Source organism: Leptosomus discolor, chromosome 15, assembly GCF_034619465.1.
Source record: "Leptosomus discolor isolate bLepDis1 chromosome 15, bLepDis1.hap2, whole genome shotgun sequence".
Taxonomy (NCBI): domain Eukaryota; kingdom Metazoa; phylum Chordata; class Aves; order Leptosomiformes; family Leptosomidae; genus Leptosomus; species Leptosomus discolor.
The window spans coordinates 14,340,466-14,362,215 of record NC_141405.1 but is presented as its reverse complement, the minus strand read 5'-3'; the positions used below and the strand labels follow the sequence as shown (position 1 = coordinate 14,362,215).

The window sequence follows — 21,750 nt, the reverse complement described above, 5'->3', positions numbered from 1 at the left end:
CGACCCCACACCGGGTCCCCAGCCCTCACTCACCGCCTCCATCGCCCCCTCAAAGCCCAAGGGCAGCTGATCCACTGCTCTCCCCTCCTGACCATCCCTGAGGAGACCCGCAGCCTCCGGCCCCCGCTCCCGCCACCATTTATAATCCATTTACTGAGCTCAAGCCAGCCTAGTTTTTATTAAGCATCCTCAGTTTTCCCAGACATAAAAGCCAGGGTAACCCAAAGAGCCAGTCTCCTTTTTTGGGAGAGCTCTCTAATGTGTTTATAAACCCGTTAATCACCCCGTTACATGTCCCCCTGACCATATATAATAAAATTATTTAAGTCTTTTTGAGCCTGCCTGAACTTGGCAGCGTTTTTTCTGGTTTCCGCGCTTGCAAGGGCGCTCTGGCATAGCGGTGGGTGTCCGCAGAGCACCCCGATGGCGCTCACGTCGACATTCTGTTTCAAAACGCTGTATTTTGCTGCGGTTTGCACTCACTTTTTTTATCCTGAAGACATTTCCTGGCTGGCTCGCTAGCGGAGAAAACATTTTCCCTAGGAGGATGTCCAGTTGTGCGCATAACAAGGGGCTGTTCGCACATCCCATGCAACCACAAGTGATTTTTAACGCTCTTTGGCAGAATCTCCCAGGGAAAAGCCCAGAATTAAGTGAAATGGAGACAAAATTGGACTTTTAGGAGGTGGGCAGGGCATAATTCAGATGTTTTGCAGCGTAGAATAAAAATCATCCCACATACCTGGTGGTACTGCACATAAAATGAGGCTTAGCCCCTTAAATAACAAAGCTGCTCCATTTCCAGCAATTTTTTAATTCATGTTTGATGCACGTTTCAAGTTTCACACACTTGCAAATGGATTTTTGAGCTTGATGGTGGCTGCTTTCCATGCTGGAATCAATTGCAGCCTAAAATCACCCCGTTATATCGGAGAGTGTTAAACTGGAAGGACTAATCAGTCGCCCTATAAACAAGTCAGGACCGCGTCTGTCTGTCTGGAGGGAATCTGGGAGCAGGAAAATCTCTGCAGCGTTTGCAGAGCTACAGTAAGGGTTTAATCTCCTGCCTCCAGGTGTGCAAGCGGGAGGAACTCTTAAAAAATTAACGACTGCATAATTTCATTAAAAATAGGAGCCCTGCAAAATTAGCCAACTGTTTTGAAGGGCTCCTCCTATCAATAACCGGCAACTGTATGTCAATAATATACAAATACATATTAAGTGCATATATTACCCAAAATTATATCATTTTATATGGATTTGAGTTTTCCCTGCAGGGTTTGCAGCCCAGCCCTGTCTGAGCGCCTGAGAACCAGATGAGGTGTGGGGGGGGAAAGCAGAAAAACTACATAATGGAAACTAGATTTAAATAAATGCAGTGACATAATCTGTACGGTTATTGGCAAGAAAAGGGCAAGTTTGTGCTTTTCATATCCACTTTTTCAATAAGCTGTAAGTTTCCCTTTTAAGAAATGGTGGTAACAAACAGTCCCAATTCCTCTCCTATTAAAGTCAGTAGCAGACATCCACTGGGCTTCCAGCGAAGCGCCCAGCTGAAGCACTGCCACCTCGCACAAACTAAGACTTGCCAAATCATGTTTTTCTCCTACCTCCAGCCGACATTTGATATTAAGAAACACAGCCTTCATTTAAAAAAGGTGCCGAGGTGTGTGCCAGTGTGCGTGGGAAGCTCTAGACCTCCTTGTCACATAAAAAATCTTGGAAATTTATACTCTAAAACCTGAAAACACTAAGGAAAAAGTGCCTAATCTGTTCATCTTTGTTATTTCTAAGCTGAGGACAGAGGTAGAAGGGAGAACTGAGACAATTCATTGTTTTGAATTGCCCTGGACTGACAATATTATTATTGGATTTTAGGATTCTTCCGCTCCTTTTGCAGTCGAGCAATAAAAATGAGTATTTGGCACAATGCCCTTAGACACACTTGGAAAATAAAATCTGTGTTATTTTACACCAGATGTACAGGACAGAGAAAAATAAACACGAGATAATGGGACAACTCTAATAGTTTGGTATTTAAAGGAAAGACAACCCAGAGCGATGTCTGTATAATATTTAATGGCAAATCATAGTCTCTAGCGTCATTATATTATTCTGTTACAGTTTTTTCACACACTGTAAAATACTCTACAGTAACTGTATTTTAAAAATCCTAATTAAAAAGAGGAACACTCTGTGACAGCAGAAATAACTCAAGGGAACATGGAAAGGCTGTTTAAATTGCCAAGTGCTATCTATCCATCTAAACTCATCACACACCACATTTAGCCCTTTGTTTGCAGCAAAAGCAGCGATCCAGAGCTGGCATAGCGCACATTTCCTAATCATTCCAGTTTACACCCCAAATTATTGGCAACACAGAGCAAACTCTGGTCCAACACCCCGGGGGGATTGCTCCCGCCTTAAATCGGTCAGAATTTGCTTTATGCCCTAAACCATGAGGATTTATAGAGCTTCCAACCAGGACAAAAGCAAGCAGCAGGAAGGAGAGGGTTGGGTAGCACTTCCCAACTGCATCGCGTCTGCACGGTCGCTCAGAACCCGCCGTAGAGCCGTGTATCAGCATCCCAGCTCTCGGGGCAGAGCTGAACTAAGGAAAAGCAGCGGCACAACCAGAAGCAAAGCCCGAACACCAAACGTGTCCTCCTGAGCTGCTCCCGCGTGGGGGATGGAAAGAGAAAGGTGCAGGATCCTTCCGAACCATCCCAAACCCCGAAGGAGTTCAGAGACTTGCATCTGTGCATTGGGCAACACGGAGATGGGAGGGATGAGTGGTTCGAGCACGGCTTTCCCCACGGAGGCATCAAACCGCCTACGGCAAAACGAAATAGGGCAAAGGCCCAGATCTGCTCTATTTACTCTGGCAAAACTCCTCGCTGTGAACAGTGGGAGTTTTGCCTGAACGAATGAGATTTAGGGCCCAGATAGAGCCAAGATGGGAGCCTGCATGCGAGATCTCTTCCTGCAGGCGTGCAGCAGAAATCAGGGTTGCCTTCCTCTTCCCCTTGGGACGGGACCATGCACAGGCCGTTGCACGTCTCTACCCTTCTTATCGGGTAAGGCCTTTCCGACGGCAGGTCCTCTCCAGCCTTGGCAGAACAGCCGCGACGCCTGCACCGTGTCACCGCTGACAGCTCGTGCGGAGGCTGAGCGTTGCAGAAGAGCGACTGGCGGGAGCCAAACACAGCAGTTTTGAGGTAGGAGCTCAGGACACGGGGAGTGAATTCCCATCTGGACAGAAGTCCGGGCAGCATTCCCACTGGCCGGGAAAGGCCAAGATTGCATCTGAAGATTTCGCTCTGGAAGCCTTACCTCTCCTTTTCCCACCGCCTGCAGCGCTTTAGGAGTTGCCGCATGCGGAGGAGGAGGAGGAGGGATTTGCAGACACATCCCAGCGGTCCCCCTCCCAGATCAACTCACCAGCCCTGCCCTGGGGAGGGGGCGGCTGCATTTGGGCCCTTCAGCCCCTCAAATCAGAGCCCACAGCGGCGGCCGTTTGCTGGGGACGGGCACCTCTTCCCGCACCAGCAGGAACTGGCAGCGCTGGAAAACGAGCTACAGTAAAGGAGCTCTTTAAGCCTCAGTGTTTGTGTAAACGCGGCTTTAACTTTAAACCTCTCGGCTTTGTGGCTGCCTTTTTATTCCCATTCGCTTTTTTCCCTTGGCTCCCCTTCAATATACCACTATGATTTCCAGCTTAGGCTCTGGGGAATATATATATATATATTTCATATATTTAGCTAAATGGGCCATTTTCCATCCCTGTTAACTGTTGATGCGTCATCACTGACTCACTCACGCCAGTAAAGAACCTTACCCAATATATTTTCTCTCTAGGCATATATTACACACACTGTGATTCTGTAAAGCCAGCTTTGGGAGGTAGGTTGCAAACTGATCCCAGAAAAAATAAACTTGCGGAAAGGCACGCTGAGACAGGGGCTGCACTGTGCCGCCCTTCTAGGCGGTGTTTCTGTCTTTTTCTTCTGGAAAAGCTCCCTTAGGACATGTGAACTGGCATCTTTGGCTCTCAACTTTGAGTTTCCACCTTTCCTGGAGAGGGGACGCTTGCTTGAGAGTACTTTTTGTTAATTGTTACTTATTGCCAGAGTCGAAATAAAAATCTGAATAACTGACTGATGCTGCACCTTTTATTGATAAACTCACAGCTGTCCCTAAACCAGACCATTTGGTCCTGGGACATACTCATAGCACCTCTTTGTCACTTAAAAAACTCTCTAAGCTAAGGGGTACATTTACAGCTCGAGTGTGCCCAGGGTGCTTTAAGAGTTGGGAGTTTAACGGTATTAAAATCGCCTAAAATTGTAGGGTCATCGAAAACACGGGGGGAAATTTGGCTGTAAAGCTTCGGTAAGCAGTTCCCAAGGAACATGTTTACTGAAAGCACATCCTCAAAATGGTTTTGTGCTGCTTGCTTCGCCATCTCAAGGCAGGAACAGCGCTGCCGCTTCTCAGCAGGAGGTTCCTCCCCTTTCCCAGCTGGGATTTTTGGCCATGGTGGGGAACAACGAGGCTCCACACATGCGGGACCACGGCTTTTCCCCAGTGAGCCTGGCCGCAGACCAGCATTCAAAATACCCTCCGGCCGCAACGTGAGGGAGGGCAAAGATCCTCGTTTCAGGCTCGCAGCGCTAACGAGTGCTCAGCCCCGCAAGGAGATGCACCGCGTCACCGCAGCATCGCCCCTGCGCCCGGCCGGGCTCCTCTGCATCCCCCGCACCCCGGCGCCCCCTGCTCACCCACGCCAAGGCACCACGGTGAGGTGGCAGCATCTGCTTTGGGGGGTTCTCTGGGTCCATGCTGGGCTTGCTACTTCAAAGGCACTTCATGAAGAGTACGCGGGAGGTGTCGATGAGCCAGCGCTTAAAAAAGCAGCAGCGACACAGAGACCGAGATAAGGCACGGAGCGGAGCATCTGTGCAAGTCACCAGGGCGGCGTGGGCAGATATTAAGAGGAGGGACAGGGCAGCCCGGCAGCTGGCCAAGATACAGCTTCAAATCTACGTGGCACTTCTCCTGAGCGATAGGCTTTACCAAGAAAGGCTGTGTCGCCGTCCCTGATGTCCAGAAAGGGAAACTGAGGGGCAGGGAGCAGCACAGAGACTCGCCCAAGTTCTCTCAGCAGCCCAGCAGCAGAGCTGGCACTCGGATCCAGCTCCCTCCTGGCTCCCGGCCTCCAGCTCTGCCCGCCAGACAGCTTCATCCACCCCTGGGTCACCCACAGCACAGAGCGAGGAGGGAGGGCTGCCACAGAGAAATATAACACACTACCAAAGAGAAGCCATGACGGGGGCAATACACTGCAGGAGAGGCTTTTCTGGGTCTTCCCGCGCTCCCGCTCTCTGGCAGTTACCTACGCTTCAGCACCGAAACACAATCTTTCTTCAGCGGCCCGATCTGCAGGTGGGCATCGACGCTCTCCAGGAAGAAGGCTGGTTTCAGCTTGCACAAGAAAAGAGAGGCGAATTGGTGGTTGATCTTGTTCTGGAACGGGTCAAACTGACCCTTGGCAAAAGGGGAGACCTTGAGCTGCTGCAGGCAGGTCATCTTGGAGTCCTTGACTCCATAGAAGGTCAGGGCCTTCTCTGAATACTCCAGGAAGACCCCAATTGTGTGGAAAAACGGCTGCTGGATGACAGACTCAAAGCCACCAAACCAGGCCACGTAGTTCTGTCCGTTCCACTGCAGGCAGCAGGACTTCTCGTTCCGCCCCAGGCGCCCACGGTTGTAGGACTCCTGGGGGTTGAAGTCCTCAGCGATGACGCCGATGCTGACCCAGCCGTCGATGAGCTCCACCTCCCAGTAGTAGTTGCCCCGGTTCATGAGGTTCACCCCCAGCACCTGCTCGCAGTTGATGAACCGGGTCGGGCTCTCCGGGTAGGGGATGGGGCACAGCACCCGCTTGGCCCCTTTGGTGCCAAACAGCTGGATGAACTTGTCAGCCGTGTCACTGTCCAGGTCAATGATGAAGGCAACTGTGTGGGGCAAGAAGGAGACATGAGGATGAGGAGGGAAACAGGAGGAAATCCCCCCAGACTGCCCCCTTCAGATCCCCTGCTCCAGCCTTTGGTGATGAGCATGATCCTTCCTGCCTTCCACCATCACTCTGTCCCCGTGCTTTTAAATCCCACGGCCAATTTCAGCTGATGAGGGCTGAAAGAGCTGACATTCCCATAAGCAGGATGAATACAGGTAACCGGGCAAAGGAGAGAGCAGAGGGGCTGCTTGAGGAGCTCAGCCATGATATCAGACATTGGAGAACGTAGGTAGCGTGGTAGTAGGAACATCCCATATAAAAAGTGGGTTTCAGGCAACCACCGACAAACGCAGCAGGGAGGGACCCCAAGAAGACAGGAGAACAGCCAGGCATGTCACAGCTACAAACCAACTGCTCCTCGCTGTCAGCTCTCGCTGCCCTACGGCTCCCGCGGGAGCAGAGGCGGTCCCCGGCACACGGGGCCACGTGAGAACCACCGCTGGATCTCGAGCAGAGAGGATGTCCAGTGGAGCAGCCCTGGACACGTATCGCTGCCGACTGCGTTGCAGCTCCGAACCCACGGTGTGCCCAAAGCCCACAGCAGCGGCACAGCACGTCCTGCTCCAGCCCAGGCTTTGCTGCCTGGCTCCCAGCGGGGTGCACTGGTGACACTGAGGCAGATCTTGTCCGCTGTGGACGTCTCCGTAGGTGACCCCACATCCCCTGTGAGGCTGTGGGGGGATGCACGGCATGTTGGAGCCCAGGTCCAGCCCTGCACTCTCCAGCCTCAGCCCCTTCTGCCCCACTGTCTCTGCTCAGCCATGGAATTATCCCTCCACTTGCTCCGCTTGACCCTCATCGGATCTGTGGCAAAGAAGGCAGATGCACGAACTCTGATTTCATTTAACAGAGGATCCAATTTGTCCAGGGCTGGAAGGCAGCAGAAATTACACAGTACGCCTGCAGCCCCCCTGGTAGCTGGTCCAGCAGAACCACAGACAAGGGAAAAAAAATATCACCTAAACAAATTATGACCGCTGTCAGGAAAGCAAGGAGGCTTCCCCGTTAGCTGAGCAATATTTCCTCTGGTACCAGCCGTCGGCTCGGGACCAGCGCCGGCTGGGCACGCAGGAAGGAGCCATCTGGCCGGGAGAGAGCAACGGGAAGAGGGACCTTAGCAACAACTGTCAAAGCAAAAGTCCCTCACTTACATTTCAGGAAGTAATCACGGCTCTCCAGGCAGGCGGGATTGTTTGACTTCTCTGGAAATCGTGACTCGGCCAACGCTGCAGAGATGGGGACAGAAGGGTTTGCCATCAGCAAAGAAACCGATGCCACAAACAAGGGTGTTACTGGAGCATCGCCCCCCACCCAACACCCTGATGGTAGCCAGCTGCTGGGCCCTGAGCTCCAGCCCGCATCCCCAGCTCCCCCTGCACATCCCTGACAGCTTGGACATGGGAAAGGACAGATGCCACCTTTGCCACCCCAGGTAGACGGGCAGGGGGGCGAGGGACGAGCTGCAATGCCCACAGGCATCCGAGAAAGTGAGAGGGAGGGGAGAGCTCGGGCTAAAGGAGGGAGCGCGGGAGAAAGCTGCCACGGTGGCTTTCTAACCTTGGCAGGTTTGGGAGACCACAGCCTGCCCCATGAAGAGGATCATCTATTTGGGAAGAAAGAGTCCCCTTTCACAGGAGGCCACTTTGGCCACTTGCCCCCTCCCGCAGGGCCCTGCCTAACTCCCAGGCTGTTTGTTGCCTCTCCAGTCTCCGGTCTCCGTGGAAAAATTCATAAAACTTCAAGGATGAGGCATAAACCCAGACACGGATTGTGCAACGTGCAGCGCAACCGTGCCGGGCAGCTTCCAGGGCTGGCGGGAGAGGGGCCAGCGCTCGCAGGGGCCATCGAGCCTGTAGGCATCTCCCACCTCCACAGGGAGGATGGAGGGTGATGGGGTGCCCTCTGGGCAGAGGGGCTGGGCGAACACAGACCTTCCTCCATCTCCTGGGAACTCAGCCCGTCAATTCCTTTCCCCTGCAAGTGGTCCCACTGTTTTTTGCAGGCAGCAGACAGCACATCCTTCACGGCGCCCACGGCTTGGGTGCATTTGGTGAAGTTCAGCTCATTCTGGAAGCTCAGAGACGGGGAGAGGTTTTCTTCCATGGCTACTTTTAAGGCTTGAAATTCCTGAGCCAAAAAGACAGAGTTTCAGGAGGTTTCAAACAAGCCGAAGTTGTCTCTTGTTCCACAACCCCACCCTGCCCCGGAGGATTCGGGAACTGGCAGCTCGCAGGACTTGGCCCAAGGACAGCCTTGCATAAGGGAGGAGAGCGCTTTCCCAGCCACGCGTTCCTGGCACCTTCTCTTCGCTCCCTTTCAAACCTGGACCCAGACCTTACCCACCTCGCATGGAGCAGCATCTCCTCCCAAAAAGGTCTCTCCTTGCTGGGCTGCTGGGGACGGGGGGGATGCTGGATGGGGGCAGCAGTGCACCCCAACCTCTCACTCTCTGCCCCCCACACCTAGGTACCCAGCCTGGGCAGCACATCAGCTTCTCCTGAGTCATGGCCAGGATAGAGGTGGGGGTCATGGAGGAGAAAGTCCTGGCTGCCCAGTCACCCCAGGAGCAGGGAGGGGAGAGGACTGTGCTAACAGGAGTGAGACTCTGCAGCCCTCCCGCTCCAAGGACTCTTGGCACTTGCAGCTCCACGTGAAATGGCACAAAACCCCCAAAAGACAATGTTATCGGCTCCTTCTCCTCGCCCCATCCCACCCAGGCACCTGGAGGAAGTAGATGATGTTGGTGCTGGGGACGTTCTCCAGGTTTTGCTTGCCCTGGGCCAGTTTGGCTCGTCTCTCCTCCTTCCAGCGGAGATCGGCCTCGGCCTCCCCCAGCATGGAGCGCTCCCCGTCCTCGATGAAACCGGCCACCTCCCTCTGGAAGGTCGCCAGGACCTCGGAGGCTTCTGCAAAGAGCTTCTCGACTCTTTCCCTCTCCTTTATAGCGGCGCCCTGAGCGCAGGGAGAAAGGAGTCAGGGTCATCTCCCACAGGCAAGGATGCAGGAGAGCACCCTTATCCCCTGCCCAGCACCCAGTTCTCAGCTCTGTGGGGTCCCCCTGATAGCCCGTAACCCCCTTCACCCAAGAACTCAGAGCACTTTACAGCCCAGGTGTCAAGGGACCTGGCTGGGCATGGCCGCTTACTGCTCCACCATGTCTCACGTCCCCAGGCGGTGAAGTGACGTGTTTGCACAAGGGCCAAAGGGAACCAAAACCCCCGTGAGCCTGGGGACAGAAGGTGCAAGGGACAGCAGATGCCCCAGCACGGTCCCTGCTCCATTCCTCCTTCCAGGTTGCAAATGAAAGCAGAGATGCCATGAGTGTTATCAGAGATGAGAAACAAGGTTCCTCAGGGATCCTAGCCAGGGTCACCAGTGTTTTACGGAGTGCTTGCTCCCCTGTGAGCACCACCTCTACACCCCACATACCCCAAAAGCTTGTGGCCCCTTCACCTCTGCTCCCCGGCCCAGCAAAGCTGCGCTAACGGAGCGAAGCCATCGCAGAATCACCTTAATGAGCTCCACCATCTTCTTGGCCTGCGCAATGGTGACTCCCAGCTCCTCCAGCTCGTTCTCCACATCGCTGAGGAATTTGGCTTGTTGGGCCTGCAGACATGAGGGACAAACACTGAGCTCTGCCCGCCCCGGTCCCCGCAGTCGGGAGATTCAAGGTATAAAGCGTTTCCCTAAATTCAGCCCACAGCCCCCTCTCTGACCATGACCTTGCTATCAGGCTTTAGGTGAAGGGTGCAAGGGGAATCATGAGTTATTTTCCTGCCCTGCAACATCCAGCCTTCTCACTTGGCTGGAAAACTAAAGGAGCAAACAGGCTGCAAGGGTCATGCCCAGCTCCACACTCCCCAGCCCAGTCCCAGCGGAAACCAAACAAAATAGGAATTTGAAAGCAAAACCATCGGGCAGCGATCGCAGCAAGCACAGCTAAGCCGCCTGCTGTTAGTGTGTATCCCAAAGCTGGGAAAAATCCACCTGGGACTGGTGCACGAGCTGAAAAGCAGATCCAGAGCACTCGGAAAAGCAGCACTGAGTCCCCTGGAGGTTTCTTGTTAGCAGCAAAGCAAACCCCCTCGGCAGCACGGGGTGCTGCGTGGCCGCAAAGGAAGCACCGTCCGAACACGGCATTTCCTGACACGCTATTGTTAGCGCCAGCCATTGCACATCACGAGGACGAGTCCCTCGGGAGCCAGGAGGGCACTGGGCTCCCCAGTCGGGGCAGCTCCCACTCTCCTGATGCTCAGCCCCCAGCCCCCTGCACTGCTCATTCCCTGGCAAGGGGGGACAGGCACTTTCCCCGTCCATCCTTCCCACCCTGCAGCGCAAGGGCGGTGGCAGAGAGCGGCCGCAGAGGCCGTGCGGGCGACGTTAAGCAGCGCCTGCCGAGGCCCGACAGCTCCTCGGGGCTGGGATCACACGCGCTTTCTATTTTAAGGCACCTGATGACTAATAACACCAGAAAAAGGGTTTTCCTGCAGTCCCAAGAGCCCACGAAGGAGCGGGAGCTGGCTCGGGGCTGCCGCTGTGCTCCCCGCCAGCATGTCTGCAGCCCCCGAGCTCTCCCCTGGGAAAAGCAAAACCCTCAAGGTCTCCAAATGCCCCACGCCAAGGCAGGGATGCCACCACACCACAAGCCTCACAGGCTCCCATCTGCCTGCAGCCCCGCAGAGGCCCCACACACTCGAGGCAGCAGTGCCCAGGAAGGCAGCGCTGTGCCAGGCTCACAGCCCCTGCTCTCGGGGACACTCGTGGGTACAAATCTGGGAGGTGACTCAGCTGCATCTGGGAATGGGAGCGACGGAAAACAGCCCCGCTGCCAAAACACCAGGACACAAAGGGCTGGTGGAGCGGGAGCGGCGGCCGGGCGGGCTGCCAGCGCGCGGAGAAGAACCGCCTTGACGAAGCTGTGGGAACGAGACGGAGGAGACGGGTGCCCCGGGACGGCGGGGGCGGCCACTGCGGGGTGTCCCAGGCACCCTCGCCCCCAGCCCTACACCCACGGGGGGGATTGCGAGTTCAGCCCCACAGTGGGACCAAACCCCACAGGCCAACGGGCAGCGGGTCCGCCGCTAATGCCTGTGCCTGTCTGCCCGTCCTGTCCCCACCCCACAGGGTGCCCTGACGGCACAGCACCCCCTCCCTCTGTGCCAGGGTTGGGGTCCCCTGGGGGGACAGGGCTGCAGCACCCACCCCACACAGGGCGTCCCGCCAGCGCCACACCTGCACACCTCCCGCGTGGGGACTAGGTCCCCCGTGAGGACGTGGGTGCACTACAGACCCCTCCCAGGGGTGCCGCACCTCACCCCACCCAAAACACCCCGCCAGCGCTACACCCCGTACGGACGCCCCCACGCCAGAATGAGGTCCCGCGTGGGGGTACGGGTGCAGCACCCTGTCCCCAACCTTTTGACACACCCTCCCCACCCAGCGCAGCCCCTGCCGGGCCCATCCCTGCGTGGGGACCTCCGCACGCCCCCCTTTAGACCCCACCGTCCGTGTCCCCCCCCCCCACGCACCTCCTTGTGCTCCCGCTCCCGCTCGAGGGGCACCACGTCGTGGGTGCGATGCTCGTGGGCGCGGCAGCGGGCGCAGACGCAGGTTTGCTCCGTGCGGCAGAAGCCGTCGAGGGGCTGGAGGTGGCGGGGGCAGAGACCCTCCTCCAGCCGCCGCAGCGGGGCTACCAGGCGGTGGACGCGGAAGGCCGGGGCGCGGCGGTGGGGCTCCAGGTGGGCTCCGCAGAAGGAGGCCAAGCAAACCAGGCACGATCGCGCCGCCGCTACCCTCGACCCCGCCGGGCACACGTCGCACAGCACCGCCGCCGCGCCTTCCTCCCCCGCCGCATCCTCCTCCTCGGCTCCCGGTGCCATCGGGGATCCGGCGGCCGGGGATGGGGGGGATGGAGCGGTGTCGGTAGCGGCGGCGGCGGCGGCCGCCAGCAGCGGCAGCACCTCGCAGAGGGCGCGGTTCTTGCGGAGCCGCAAGGCTGCGGGGACGGGCTCCTGGCAGAGCGGGCAGCGGGCAGCCCCGCCCGCCCCGCCGCTGCCGTCGGGGGGGCCCGGCCGCTGGCGGAGAGCCCCCAGGCAGCCCTGGCAGAAGTTGTGCCCGCACGGCACCGTCACCGGGTCCCTCAGGAGGTCGAGGCAGATGGGGCAGCAGAAAGGACCGTCGGGCAGCCCCGGAGCTGCCAGCGCCAGCCGTAACGCCTCGGCGGAGGACGGCGGGGCCCTCCCGGGCGCGGTCTCCATCCCTGAACGCCCCGACCAACCGGCCCCGCCGCCCGCCCCGGCCCCGGCCCCAGCCCCAGCCCCCAGCGGGAGGCGGGCGGTCACCGCGCCCCGCCCGCCCGCTCCGCCTCCCCGCACCGCAGCTCCGCTCCCCGCGGTTGCTGGGGGGTCTGCTGCCTCCCGCGGGGGGGGGGGGGGGGAATGGGGGGGGGGGGAGCCTGACATCCCCATCACGGGACCTGGTTCCAAATCACCCGCCCCCGGGAGGGTCTCACCCCCAGGAGCTGCTCCGCCAGCCGGGCATCTGGTCCCTCTCGGTGGCATCTGTTGCCTTCTCGGGAGATCTGCACCCCCGGTATGGGGTGCCCCCTCTGCTGAGGGGGTACAACCTCCCACCCAAGGTCTGCTGCCTCCTAACAGATCGGCCCCGCTGGGATCTGGACTCTCCCCAGGGTTAGCTGCACAGCCCCTAAATCTCCTGGCCAGGGGAGCTGTTGCCAGCCGGTTCCAATCCCCTTCCCAGGGTTCTGCTGCCCCCCGCAAGCATCCCCTGCCCTCCGGGATCTCCTGCCTCAGAATCTGTTGCCACCCCACTGCCCCCCAGGAGCTGCTCCCAACCCTGGGGTCACATGGAGGGTCCTGAGCTCCCCCCAGTACAGAGGTGTGGGAGGTTTCCCGACAGCCCTCATGCCCATGGACCCTTGGAAGCCATTCCTGTGGCCAAAAATGGGTGCAGTGCCCAGGCCCTGGCTCAGTCCCTGTCCCCTCTTCCTCTGGGGCCCAGCAGGATCCAGCAGGCACCAGGCAGGGATGGGGCTGGGGAGATACCAGAGTGCTTTCGGTATGAGGATCTGCCTGGTAAACGTGGGATGTCCAGACACCTCCTGTGCAGGGTACACAGACCATTTTTTGGCTTGGATAAGTTCCCGGGTCCGTGCTGGCCCGAGGTCTCACCCAAGGACAGGGCTGGGAGAATCGGGGAGGTGCTGAGTGAAGGAGGAAACACGACAAGGCAAATCACTGTCCTTGAAGAAGGGGATTGATCCTTTTAAGTCTTTTTTTTCCCCAAAGGAAAGAAGCTGTAGGAAACCAGGTTTCCTTATCGCAGTGCTACCATAAATAAAACACCTTCCAGTTCTCCCGCCAGCTGGTCACTATATGGCGCTGGTGCCCACTGCCGGCCCCACAAGGATGCAGAGGGGCAGGATGGGGACCTGCAGGGACGGGTGCAGGAGCAGGGACACCCAACTCACCCCCCTCCCCATTGCTGCTTGGTCCTACAGCTCCCACCAGCACTGAGGTCAAAACAGTGGGAAAATAGAGCTTTATTGGGGAAAACAGCTTTGTACAAAGAGCAACTGCAGTGTGGTGCCCTAAAAAGTTGCTCTGCCACGTCCAAGAGTGGCAAGAAAGGACTGGGGGAGCTGGGGGAGCAGGACCTGCCTGCTTGTGGAACGGGGGGAGCACAGGACTCCCTCTGCATTGCTCTACAGCACCCCGTGGCTGCAGCATTCCCGCTGGGGTCCCTCTCACCCCAAATGTTCTCGAGGTTTAGCCAGGATAGGAGAAAGAGGAAAAGCCTAATACTCGTCCCCCTCCCTTGCCCCATCTATAGGGACAGGCACCCACATGTGCCCCCACGCACAGTGACCGGGGGCTTCAGCCCCAAGCCCCGCATCTTTTCCGCTGCCCTGACTCGTGTCACCAGCGCAATATTTGCATATGCAAATCAGAGTGGGTTAATTTGCATGCCTGTCCTCATCAGCTGTTGTTAAAACATTGCACCCCACTCCTGCCTCAGCATCGGGGTCCCACTTGCACCGTGACAGCCCCCAGCTGCAGCTCGCCTACGGCACCAGCCTGGAGCTTGCCGGCCCGGCTAACGGAGCAGTGCGGCGGCTCCGGCTCAGCCCCTCCGGCACAGCGTCACCTCTCGCCCCTCGCACAGCCAAAAGACGGGATAGAGGGGCTTGGTGAAGACACTGTGGAAGGAGTGGATGAGCTGCGTCCTCTCCCCGAGGCCGTAGAAGGAGAGGAGCCCCTTGCCGTAATCCAGGCGGACTCCCAGGTTCTTATACAGCTGCTCCTGGATTTTCTCCGGCCGGCCCTTGTGCCAGGCCAGGTAGCAATCCTCCCGCACCTGCAGCCCCCACGAGCCCCCGTCCAGCCCGATGTTGAACTTGTGGCCCTGCGGCCACGCCTGGGGGAGACCATGATAGGTCACCCCCAGGATGACGGAGTGGCTGGAGATCTTCACCTCCCAGTAGTGGTGGCCGTGGCCGTAGCCCTGCGCGCACAGCACCTGCCAGGGCTCGAAGCGGGGTCCCTGCTCCTGCCACCCGCAGACAGCGCTGGGGCTGTGCTTGGCTTTCCGGTTCCCTTTTGACAGCTCCAGGTACTTGTTCGCCGTCTTGGGCTCGAAGGTCAGATTGCGGTGGTCTGGGAAGAGCGACAGCACGGACGGGGTTGAAATGCTTCATCACGCCCTCGGCATGAGGCCCCCCCCCCCCCCCCAAGAGCGACGCTGCTTAAACTGCGCGGGGATGGCTCCCCAGACAGAAGGCAACAAGTTGTAGCGTGGTGGAAGGGGAAAGGGAGCGGGCTGAGATGCCATACCTGCCCACCCGCCTGCTAGGAGGAACGGGAACAGCCCAGAAAGAGCTGGCGAGGCACCGAGGTGCGACGCTTCGCCCAGCCCTTGCACAGCCCAGCTCACAGCCAGCAAGAAACGGCGGCTCCACGGTCATTTTGGAAGAGAGGTGCTTGGGTTTAAGAGCAAAAATTTGAGCGTGGGTGGGGAGAAGGAGAGAAAACCAGGTGTCAAGAGAGCAAATGTGGTATTGTGGGGAGGAGTTCTCCTCTGTAGGGGCTGCAATAACTCCTCCTGCCACAGGCAGTCGCAGACCACCAGCACCTCACCTTCCTCCCACAACAACCCAGCCCAGACAGCTACGCTGGGCTCACGCCTGCTGCCCATAAATAGCATTTCTTTTTCCTGTTAATGACCCTGAGAATGTTTTGTGGGGCCCGATGGAAGGAATCCTTACAGGTCCCATAGGCATTGATTGCCTCCCTGGCAAGAGAGACGTGACCAACATGCCCTAAACGTTATCCAACCCTATTCCCAACAGGGCGGAGGTGGGAAAAGGAGTGTTGAGGAAACCCCTAAGGAATTAGAGTGGGATGGACCCAGGGAGGGAAGAGGACACGAAAGACAGCAGCTGGGGGCACTGGGGCCATATCCTTGGAGAGAGCATTGACTGCAGGCAGGGATCTGGACTGGTGCTGGCTGTGGGTGCTCGCTTGCCAGCTGCTGACGTTGCCTGCCTGCAGGAAAGCGCTGTGTCTAAATACGGGTGGTTGGGAACAGGCACGTAGCTCGTGCCCAGGCGAGATGCCCAAGGTGGCTCAAAAGGAGAGGATGGAGATGAGGGAAGATCTGGAGCAGTGACTGACCCAATGCTGGGCACTGGCAGCCCCAGTTTCCATGGGAAAGTGTTCCCCAGTGCTGCTAATCCCCCTAACAAGCCCTTTCCTGGCCACGCAGCATCCCCCAGCCCATCCACCTCCAGCCGTGCACTACGCTTCTCTGCACTGAGGCAGAGGGATTGGGAAAGCCAGGGAAGGAGCCCCTGTCCCCGCAGCCACGACCACCCTCCTCCCAGGGAAGAGCCCAGCTTGGTGAAATCTCTGCCTGCTGGGGATCCCAGTGGGGTGCTGTCCCTCCAGACCCCACGTGCTCCTCACCCTTCAGAAGCTCAGCTCGGAGCTGGCACGCGGGGAGAGGGGCCACCACCTTCACCGCCGGCTCCTGGGGATGCACCAGGCCTGTGGAGGATGGGGACAGGCATTTTGAGTGATGCCACCCAAAAACTTGTTCCTTCCTGGCTTCGATGGGAGAAGGAGGAGGAGGAAGTCCATTGTACCCAAGCCTGGAAGCGAGCACCATGTCACCATGGTTCGGCAGTGCCAGCAAGGAGGGGCCACAGGGAAGCCACCCAGCTCATCCCACCCCATTGATACCCACCTGCTGAACAGTAGATGCATGTCCCCATCCCAACCCCCATCCCAACCCCCTGTGCCTGGCAGCCATGTCCCCAGCACAGTGACACAGGCCTGGCTGTGGTTCAGGATGACTTGGAGCCCTTCAGGGTGGCCCTGTAAGCAGAAGGGTTACCTTGGCCAGTAGGACTGGGGGCTTTGGGGGCCACAGAGCCAGGCAGGTCCTCCAGCAGGAGCCTGGAGACGGTGGTGAGGATCTCATCGATGGGTTTGACCACACCAGCCACATCAAACTCCACAGGGAGCAGCGCCTCCGGGCTCTCTGGAGACGGGAGCAGGGGGAACTCCTGCAGACAGACACACAAAGTCCACGCACCAGCCTGGGGAGGATCGGCAGCTCCGAATCGAACCCACACATGCTGCGTCTCCCCAGCAGGCGGACAGGGGCATCCCCAAAACATCTGCCATTATCTGTGTCTGGGGCACGGGGTCAGGGGAGAGTCACAGGGAGAGCGAGAGGCTGCAGGGAGCAGAGGGGCTGCAGAATAGGATTTGGTGTTTTGCTGGTGGTGGAAGAGCCTGGCTGAGAGGTTTGGGGGTGGGAGATGCTGCCCACGGCCCTGCAGGCAGCACCATCTGCTCTGATCCAGCATTGTCCCCTCAACTTTTCAGGGACCCCCCTGAAAGCAGCTCTTCCCTGCAGCCCTATCCCATCCCTGAGCTGGGCTGAGGATGTTTTTATCCCGGGGAAGGGGTCAACCACGTCTCTGCCCTCACCGAAAGGGCATGGCGTCAGCAGCACCCAGGCACAGGGAGGGGACACGGTGCCGGGACAGTACCTGAAGGAAGGTCCTGTGGTCGGGACAGGCCAGCAGGCACTTAGCCCTCTCCCTGTGCTGGCTGAGGACGTCCAGGCGGTCCTTCTGGAGACTCCATTTCTCCTCCATGCGTCCCAGCGCTGCCGCCTGCTCTTGCTCGATACTGGCCACCGTCTGCCACTGGAAATCCTCCAGGGCTTTCCTCAGGAGGGTGAATTTGCTCAGAATCACTGATTTGAGCCCCTCGGAGGAGTCCTGGGTGGGGAAGAGCCGTGAGAGCCAGCACGCTCCCACCCATGTACCCGGCATGGAGGCGGCTGGGGCATTACCTTGATGCTGCATGTTTGCTCCTCCAGCTCCTGCATCGCCTGCTTGATCCTCTCTGATTCCTCCTGGGCTTTTTCCAGGGATTCTCTCAAAAGGACCTGCAAAGGGAGACACCAACATCTGCGGAGTTTAAAAAGACACGGACTCTGGCGGGGTAAAGACCAAAGACCTTCACTGTAGGAGCAGCTCTCCTTTTATAGCCATAGCTGCTGCTCACATGCAGTCCACACGTGACCAGTGCTTTGCTGGTAGGCCAAAAATTTGCCTGTTTTTCCTGACCCACCTGTAAATACAGCGTGTCCTTTAACTGGAGTCACAGCACATAAAGGGAAATGTCTTAGAGATATATCTTCACAAAACGTGAATAGTTTGTGTGCGGGGAAACGAGTAGAGATTCGTCCTGGGAACCCCTCCAAGGCAATTTGGAAAGGCATACTGTTTGCCTGACACCACTGTGGTGGGTTGACCCTGACCAAAATGCCAGGTGCCCACCAAAGCCACTCTATCACTCCCCTCCTTAACTGGACAGGGGAGAGAAAAAAACCACAACAACAGGCTTGTGGGGTTGAGATAAGGACAGGGAGATCACTCAGCATTTACCATCACGGGCAAAACAGACTCGACTGAAGGGAAATGTAATTTCTTTCCAATTAACTCAGAGAGGAGTAATGAGAAATAAAACCAAATCTTAAAACACCTTCCCCCACCCCTCCCTCCTTTCCCGGGCATAACTTTGATCCCGATTTTTCTCCCTCCTGCCCTCCAGCGGCACAGGGGGGAAAACAGGGAATGGAGGTTTGGGTCAGCTCATCACACTGTTGTTTCTGCTGCTCCTTCCTCCTCAGGGCAGGACTCCTCACACACTTCCCCTGCTCCAATGTGGGGTCCCCCTCACGGGAGAAAGTCCTCCATGACTTCTCCAGCATGAGTCCTTCCCACAGGCTACAGTTCTCCATGAACTGCTCCAGCGTGGGTCTCCTCCATGGGGTGCAGTCCTTCAGGAACCGACTGCTCCAGCGTGAGCCCCCTGCCATGGGGTCACCAGCAGCAAACCTGCTCCAGCGTGGGCTTCTCTCTCCCCATGGGCCACAGGTCCTGCCAGGAGCCTGCTCCGGTGCAGGCTTCCCACGGGGTCACAGCTTCCTTCAGGCACCCACCTACTCCAGCGTGGGGTCCTCCACGAGGTGTAGGCAGTCATCTGCTCCACCGCCCATGGGCTGCAGGGGCACAGCCTGCCTCACCGTGGTCTTCACCACAGGCCGCTGGGGAATCGCTGCTCTGGTGCCTGCAGCACCTCCTGCCCCTCCTTCTGCACTGCCCTGGGTGTCTGCAGGATGTTTCTCTCACACATTCTCACTCCTCTCACTCGCTGCAATTCCTGCTGCCCAACAACTTTTTCACTCTCTTAAATACATTATCATAGAGGTGAAAAACGCTGTCGCTGATGGGCTCGGCCTTGGCCAGTGGCGGGTCCCTCTTAAAGCCGGCTGGCACGGGCTGTATCGGACATAGGGGAAACTTCTAGCAGCTTCCTACAGAAGCCACCCCTGTAACCCCTCCCCCCCACTACCAAAACCTTGCCACGCAGACCCGTTACAACCACACAACATACTGCAAAGTGAGAGGTACACAGATTGTCTGCACTTCTTCGCCACTTAATTCTACCGCGCGCCTTCGGCCCTTTTGGATTAGCATCGAAATCGTTTCGATCCTAGTGACAAAAGTTTTTGACGGCTGATGGGATAGAAAAAGCCATTCTACAATTACCAACGGGTCCCAGAACTTTTGAATCCATTGAGCTAAAAGGCCAACTGGCTGTTTCTCTTGGTTTATAATAAACAATTGTAGATCTTGGCCTTCCTTGATTCGATGGGCTTGGCGTTCTTGTAGCATTGTCATTATTTTTGATAAAACTGCCTCTGCTTCCAGAGTCAAAACCCGCTCCCGTAACAAGCCCGGATTGCCTTTCAGCAAGTCGAATAAGGGTGTTAAAGTTTCATTGTCTGTTCCTAACAACGGGCGAACCCAGTTGATGGTGCCCCACAACTTTTGCAAATCATTTAATGTCCGTATTTGTGTAGCTAATGGAAGTGCTTGGGGCTCAATTGTTCGATCTAAAATCTTCCATCCCAGATATTTCCAAGGCAAGGTCACTTGTACCTTTTCTGGGGCTATTTGCAAGCCTTGACTTTCTAGGCTTTACCTAGTTTCCTGCACCATTTGATCCAGCAAAGTGGGTGTTGGTCCTGAGATTAAGATATCATCCATATAATGATAGCAAATGATGTTGGGATGTTTTCTACAAACATCCTGCTGCTGCCCACCCAGCTCCCAGGAGCCCTCTCAGGGCCACAGGACAAGGCTCGCAGGGAAGGAGAAGGCTTGGGAAGGGGAGAGGCTGCATCTAGGGCCACTAAGAAGTGAAATCCTGTGCTTTCACCCCTTTTTTTAGCCGTTTCTTCTAGATCAGGGGGCCACAAACGCATATAGCACCGTTTGTCTAGTGCTGCTGGATCTACCCAGCTCTCTGCTGCTCCCAACAGCCCCCAGTTTCTCAGGGAGCAGCTGAGCACTGGTGGCACCTCCCTGGCCGGAGCCTGTGCCAGCCCCACATGTCCCCACAGCAGGGCACGGGACGGCGGATGCGGTGCCACGCCCGAGCTGCCGCGACTCCCTCTGCCCACCGCCCCCCGTCACCCCCACCCTGCCACCCACCATCCCCACCTGCTTTTTACAGCGCTCCTCCTCGAAGAGCAGCCGCCGGTGCTGCCGGCACTGCCGGACGGTGCAGACGCAGCAGATGCACCGCCGCTCGTCCTCGCAGTACAGCTCCAGCGGGCGCCCGTGCTGCGGGCACAGCTCGCCGGGGGCCACCTCGCACCTGGCCGTGCCGGAGCCTCGCGCCTCGCCATCCCGCGCCAGCTCCACCACGCCGCACAGGGTGACGTTCTTCTCGAGCTCCGGGCGCTGCTTGAAGCCCCTGCGGCACTCGGGGCAGGTGTAGCCCTCCTCGGCCCCGGCGGGCGCCTGCTCTTGCTTGTGCCAGTGGTCGCTGATGCAGCGCTTGCAGAAGTTGTGCCCGCAGGGCAAGGTCACGGGCAGCCTGAACAGCTCCAGGCAGATGCAGCACACCAGCTTCTCCTCCAGCTTCGGTGGGATGGGTGATGCCATCCCTGCCTGCGCCCTGGATCGCGGTGACGGGGGGGAAAAGAAGCCAGCGAAAGAAGCTGGGGAAACAGAAACTCAGCTGTGTAGGGGAGGAGGAGGTGGTGACACTGAGCCCAGAGGCGGGTCAGGGCTCTGAGCCAAGCGTGCTCTTAAAGAGACACCCAGTGGGTGCCCCCTCGGCCATGCTGGCTGCGTCACATGCTGGGGGGACGATGAGGAGGGTTGGAGCTGCTCTCCCCGGGACAGGGAGGGCTGTGAAGCACAGCAGGAGGCCCCGGAGAGGATGAAACGCTGCAGCACAGGGAGACACGCGCAAGAGGCCGATAGATGAGGTTCAGAGCAACGTTAATGCGTTCACACGGGTACACATACGATGTATAATCAGATTTCACTCCTTTTTTTTCCCTTTGAGGGAACTTCCTGGCGTCCTCACCTCCGCCCCTCCAGTCCCGGAGCAGAGCACAGGACTCCCTCCAGGGCAGAGAGACCTCAGTACGGTGCTCCTGGCATCTGCCAGCCTGGGAACCAGCAGAGAGGGGCACTGCAGTGACAAGGGCTGTGACACATGCCAGCACTGGCCAGGGCCACGTTCCACCTTTGCACCTTCCCATTTTAAACTATGTCTCCTGCTGTTTGCCCATGCCCCCGTGCACACCCACCCCTCCTTTTCCTACTAAGTTCCTTGCAACGCCCGTGCACAACAGTACTGCAAACCACAAGAGAGAGGTCATCTGGGCAATCAGCCCCTGCTCAGGTGGCTTCTTCTGCCTGGAGGCGACTGTGGTGCCCACCTCCACCTCGTCTTCACACAGTTCAGCTTCAGGAGCAAAAGCTCCAACCTCCTGGTCCAAACCTTATCTCCTGCCCCTCGCGGACGCGCTATCGCCTGCGCACACGCTCCCGGCAGCTCAGCGCTGGCAGGACGGCCTCGGCTCACAGCGGTCCTGCAGCCTCCCCACACGCTCGGCTTCGCTTTCACCTGCGCAGGCGAGGGCAAGCGGGGACGGGGCCTGTGCTGCAGCCGGGGCGCTCCCCATCGGGCTGCTGCAGGGTCAGAGGTGTCCGTCTCACAGGCAGGCTTGGAGCTGCCCCCCAGATCTGCCCCTGGACTCCAGAGGTG

The 21,750-nt window shown here is 57.8% G+C and overlaps 2 protein-coding genes across 3 annotated transcripts; both read right to left on the bottom strand.

The window, feature by feature from the left end:
* Positions 1–5,391: 5,391 nt before the first annotated feature.
* Positions 5,392–12,336, bottom strand: TRIM47 (tripartite motif containing 47). 2 transcript variants are annotated; one of them, XM_086473720.1, is made up of 6 exons: positions 11,608–12,336; positions 9,590–9,685; positions 8,801–9,031; positions 7,979–8,206; positions 7,231–7,276; positions 5,392–6,017 (listed from the first exon to the last, which is right to left on the bottom strand). In XM_086473720.1, the coding sequence occupies exons 1-6, from the start codon at positions 12,334–12,336 to the stop codon at positions 5,392–5,394; spliced, it is 1,956 nt and encodes a 651-aa protein (XP_086329846.1). The 2 variants fall into 2 exon arrangements, with proteins under 2 accessions (XP_086329846.1, XP_086329847.1); XM_086473721.1 differs by having other exon boundaries at positions 7,231–7,305; positions 8,011–8,206.
* Positions 12,337–13,624: 1,288 nt separating this feature from the next.
* Positions 13,625–20,702, bottom strand: TRIM65 (tripartite motif containing 65). Its single transcript, XM_086473620.1, has 6 exons — positions 20,187–20,702; positions 17,465–17,560; positions 17,157–17,390; positions 16,493–16,664; positions 16,063–16,143; positions 13,625–14,754 (listed from the first exon to the last, which is right to left on the bottom strand). Exons 1-6 carry the CDS (start codon positions 20,631–20,633, stop codon positions 14,222–14,224), a joined length of 1,563 nt encoding a protein of 520 aa, XP_086329746.1. The 5' UTR covers positions 20,634–20,702; the 3' UTR covers positions 13,625–14,221.
* Between the last annotated feature and the right edge of the window lie 1,048 nt (positions 20,703–21,750).

Excerpts from the sequence above, each read along its gene's own strand:
- TRIM47 (XM_086473720.1), bottom strand. The coding sequence starts at position 12,336 with ATGGAGACCGCGCCCGGGAGGGCCCCGCCGTCCTCCGCCGAGGCGTTA. Across the intron at positions 8,207-8,800 it reads ACATCATCTACTTCCTCCAG|GAATTTCAAGCCTTAAAAGT; the intron begins GTGCCTGGGTGG and ends TTTTTGGCTCAG. Across the intron at positions 6,018-7,230 it reads CCGTGATTACTTCCTGAAAT|TTGCCTTCATCATTGACCTG; the intron begins GTAAGTGAGGGA and ends TGCCCCACACAG.
- TRIM65 (XM_086473620.1), bottom strand. The coding sequence starts at position 20,633 with ATGGCATCACCCATCCCACCGAAGCTGGAGGAGAAGCTGGTGTGCTGC. Across the intron at positions 17,391-17,464 it reads AGCAAACATGCAGCATCAAG|GACTCCTCCGAGGGGCTCAA; the intron begins GTAATGCCCCAG and ends TTCCCCACCCAG. Across the intron at positions 16,665-17,156 it reads ACCACAGGACCTTCCTTCAG|GAGTTCCCCCTGCTCCCGTC; the intron begins GTACTGTCCCGG and ends GTCTGTCTGCAG.